Raw genomic sequence first — 4123 nt, forward strand, 5'->3', positions numbered from 1 at the left:
TTTTAAATGTGGATACTGTTATGTTTTGCTGCATACTTTAAGATTGAACACTTATGTACAATGTATTATGTTAAGTATTTCATTGAGTCTATTATTAGTTTTGTTTTACAGATGAGAAAACTGAGGTATAGAAAGTTTAAATAAGTTGAATAAGGCCCATAATCAGACAGTGGCAAAACCAGAATTTGAAACTAAGCCTGATACTAGAGTCTCCATGTTTGTCCATGGTCCCATATCTACCTTATGTCCATGAGACAATAGTTACCATATAAAAGCATGATAGAGACTCATTGTTGAGCGAGCTGCAAGTTTTTTTGTGATTCTGGAATTGCACTTTTTTTTTATTTGTACCTGGGATTGAACCCAGGAGTACTTAACCACTGAGCCACATCCCCAGCCCTTTTCTGCATTTTATTTAGAGACAGAGTCTTACTAAATTGCTTAGGGACTCACTAAGTTGCTGAGGCTGGCCTTGAACTTGTGGTTCTCCTGCCTCAGCCTCTTGAGCGGCTGGTATTACAGGCATGTGCCACCACTGTGCCTGGCTGGAATTACATTCTTAATGACTTGTCAGGACGTTGTGTTTTTTTTATGACTCCATGTTAGTTTGACTTTCAATTAACCAGTTTTCTAACTATGTGAACAACAGACAACCCCAAAGGAAGAGAGTAAAGCTAGCAGTCAGTTGCTCTCAATACTCACACTAGGACAGCCCCCACGACATCACAATAGTAAAGCACTGTTGTTAGAGCTGCTTGCAGCTATCGTCCTCATTAGTACCATTATTATTTGAGATGGGGTCTTGCTATAGTGCCCAAGGTGGTCTGGAACTCCTGGATGCAAGTAATTCTACTGCCATAACCCCACAAGTAGCTGGAACCACTGTGTACCACCATACCCAACTCTGTCATTTTATGATTTTAACCTCCAAGTCAAATTAAAAATGAATATAAATTTAAAAAAAAAAGAAAAACAGTCTGACATCGGCATCTTGGTTCCACTTCATGTCTCATACTTGTCACTTAGTTGAGGTGTCACATACTCATTGGTTTGGTGGTTGGTGACTTTTTTTGGGGGGGGCAGCAGAATTGGAGATTGAACCTAGGGACACTTAACCACTGAGCCACATTCCCAGCCCTTTTTAAAAATGTTTCATTTTGAGACAGGGTCTCACTAAGTTGCTTAGGGCCTGAATGGCTGAGGCTGTCCTCCAACTTGCAATCCTCCCACCTCAGCCTCCTGAGTTCCTGAGGTTGCAGACATGTGCCACGGTAGCCAGCGGTTTTTTTTATTTTTAATACCTAAACACCAAAAGAAATTGCAATCTAATAGTAAAGTTATCCTACCTCAAATATTCTTCTTCTATTTTTTTTTAAATTATTTTGCTGTCTTGGGGATTGAATGCAGGGCCTGTGTATGCTAGACAGGTACTCTACCCCTGAGCTACACCCGGAATCCCCCAGCTCAAATCCGAGATGAATTTAGAAGTTATAGGTGTTATCATATTCACAAATAACTGTCACTACATTATTGGAATTTCTGCACAATTACCTAGAAAATATGAAAAAAAGTTGCTAATTAACAATAAAGAACTAGTATGAATACCTGACCAGTATAACTCCACATCATGTACAACCACAAGCATGGGAAGTTGTACTCCATGCATGTATAATATGTCAAAATACTCTCTAATGTCATGTATATCTAAAAAGAACTAATAATAAAGTACTAATAAAAAAGAACTAATAGAAAATAAAAATAAATAAATAAATAAAATTTTAAAAGAACTGATAAAAAAAATTTAAACAGGTAAAAAAATAAAACAAAAAACAATGAGGACGTGAGATCAGTGCTAATGGAATTAGTTCTAAGTCCAGAGGTGGAGGTATGACTTCCCAGTTTCACAGCTTTGGCCTTCATGTATTCATAACTGGATCTTAAGAATTACTGTGGCATCTACGGTAAACTACAAAACAATTTCTTGATCTAGGGGACAAGCAGATGTTTATTCATTATACTGGCTTCCAAGTTACCATTTAGTAGCATTATGTATACTCACCTTGTTATGCATCTGCTACCACTGGCTATCTCCAGAACTTAAAAAATTTAATTTACTTTAATTTTAACCATTTTCTTATTGTATTAAAAATATATGAGCATATTACACATGTTAAAAGTAGTGCAGTTGTTGGTTCCCATATTTCCCTGAAAATATTGTCTCACTACTTGGTTATCATTATGTTGATAACAAACAGATAAACAGCACAAACTTCAGGCATGAGAAATTTTAAAATATGGATTTTGAAACTTGACATATTAACTATCTTGGGGGAAATGGGAGGCACTCCATTCTTTAACTATAGCAATGAAAGGAACCTCACCCCACTTACAGAACCCCAGACTCTGTTCCCCTGGGAGGTAATTTGAGACACAAGGCTCTACAGAGCACAGGAATTGATTCAGTCAGCAAACATTTGCAGAGGCCATACCTACAGTCACACGCTGTGTTGGCAATGGGAATGTAGTTGTGGGCATGATAGACAAGACTTCTGTTTCATGAAGTTTCTATTATGATTTAGATAGGAAGTAGCTCTCAATAGCTCATGTGGGAGATAATGCAAGGAAGTTTAGAGGTGAAATGAATGAGTTATGAGAGTCTTAACCTAATCAGTCATTAATCCACCAATATGAATTAACTGGGTAGTAACTGTAGTCACACAGGACGTGGCTGGAAAAGGTAGGTCACTGGGGGTGTGCCTTTGGGATTTTAAATTTGTCCCTGGTGAGCCCAGCCCTCTCTGCTTCCTGGTGGCCATGTCCAGAGCTGCTTTCCTCTGCCACTATGTTCTGCTTTACCTTGGACGGTGAGTAATGGAGTCAGCCATCTGTGGACTGAGACCTCGGAAACTGTGAGCCAAAATAAACTTTTCTACTTCTAATTATTATTGTCAGGTCTTTGGTCATGGTGATAAAAAAAAAAGTTGACTAAAACTGCTTCCTTTCTAGTGTGGGGAGGCAGACAGTAGACCAATCGACCAACATATGAGCCAGAGGTCTCAGAGGGCGACCACTGCTATGAAGAACACAAAACAGGCTGACCTAACGGAGGTCACCATGAGCTCCCGTCTGATGTGCTCCAGAACACCAGTCACTCTGAGTCACAGGTCATTGTAAGAAGCAAATTCCAAGTTAGATTTCAATCACCTAAAAACAAGGGAAGCTCTCTTGGGTCCTCACTTCCAAGATGACCAAAAAAAGAAGGAATAATGGTCGTGCCAAAAAGGGCCGCAGCCATATGCAGCCTATTCGTTGCACTAACTGTGCCAGGTGCGTGCCCAAGGACAAGGCCATTAAGAAGGTCGTCATTCAAAACATCGTGGAGGCCGCAGCCATCAGGGACATTTTCGAAGCCAGTGTTTTTGAACACTTAAGGCTTCCCAAGCTCTATGTGAAGCTGCATTACTGTGTGAGTTGTGCCGTTCACAGCAAAGTGATCAGGAATCGATCTCGTGAAGCCAGGAAGGACCCAACACCCCCACCCCGTTTCAGACCTGTTGCTGTTGCCCCACGACCTCCACCAAAGCCTGTGTAAGGAGCTGGGTCCTTAATGAGTGAAGAAAAGCTATCTTCTGGAAAAAAAATAAAATGGGAATTATAATTCAAAAAAAAAAAAAAAAAAAAAAAAAAAACAAGGGAAAACAAAATACCCCAGATAAAGTTTGAGGTCTAGCACCTTGGGCTGTTCCTGCCTCTGGACTGTCACTTATTGACTGGTCCTACTGAATTAACTCACTTAATAAGCATGGGCTGCATACATGGGGTGATTCTTCAGGTAACTCACTTAATAAGCATGAACTGTGTACATGTGATGATTCTTCAGGTAACTCACACCTTATCCAAATGTGTAAAAGACACCTGTAGCTTTTGCAAAAGAAATTTTTTCAGCTGGGCTGCAGATGTTGCTCAGTGGTAGAGTGCTTACCTAGCATGCCTGAGGCCCTGGGTTCCATCCCTGGCCCTGCAAAAGAGAAAAAGAAAAAGAAATTTATCCAGGTTGGTTCTGTGTTACTAAGCCATCCCAGGTTTTAAATAAATAAAGGTGAAAATCTGAATATAAGGAAGA

The 4123-nt window shown here is 39.8% G+C and overlaps 1 protein-coding gene across 1 annotated transcript; it reads left to right on the top strand.

Moving 5' to 3' along the window:
• The first annotated feature begins 3085 nt into the window (after nucleotides 1–3085).
• Nucleotides 3086–3703, top strand: LOC124977850 (40S ribosomal protein S26-like). The gene has a single exon (XM_047541727.1). The coding sequence runs from the start codon at nucleotides 3245–3247 to the stop codon at nucleotides 3590–3592; it is 348 nt and encodes a 115-aa protein (XP_047397683.1). The 5' UTR covers nucleotides 3086–3244; the 3' UTR covers nucleotides 3593–3703.
• The last annotated feature ends 420 nt before the right edge of the window (nucleotides 3704–4123 follow it).

This window comes from Sciurus carolinensis, chromosome 2 (genome assembly GCF_902686445.1).
Source record: "Sciurus carolinensis chromosome 2, mSciCar1.2, whole genome shotgun sequence".
NCBI lineage: Eukaryota > Metazoa > Chordata > Mammalia > Rodentia > Sciuridae > Sciurus > Sciurus carolinensis.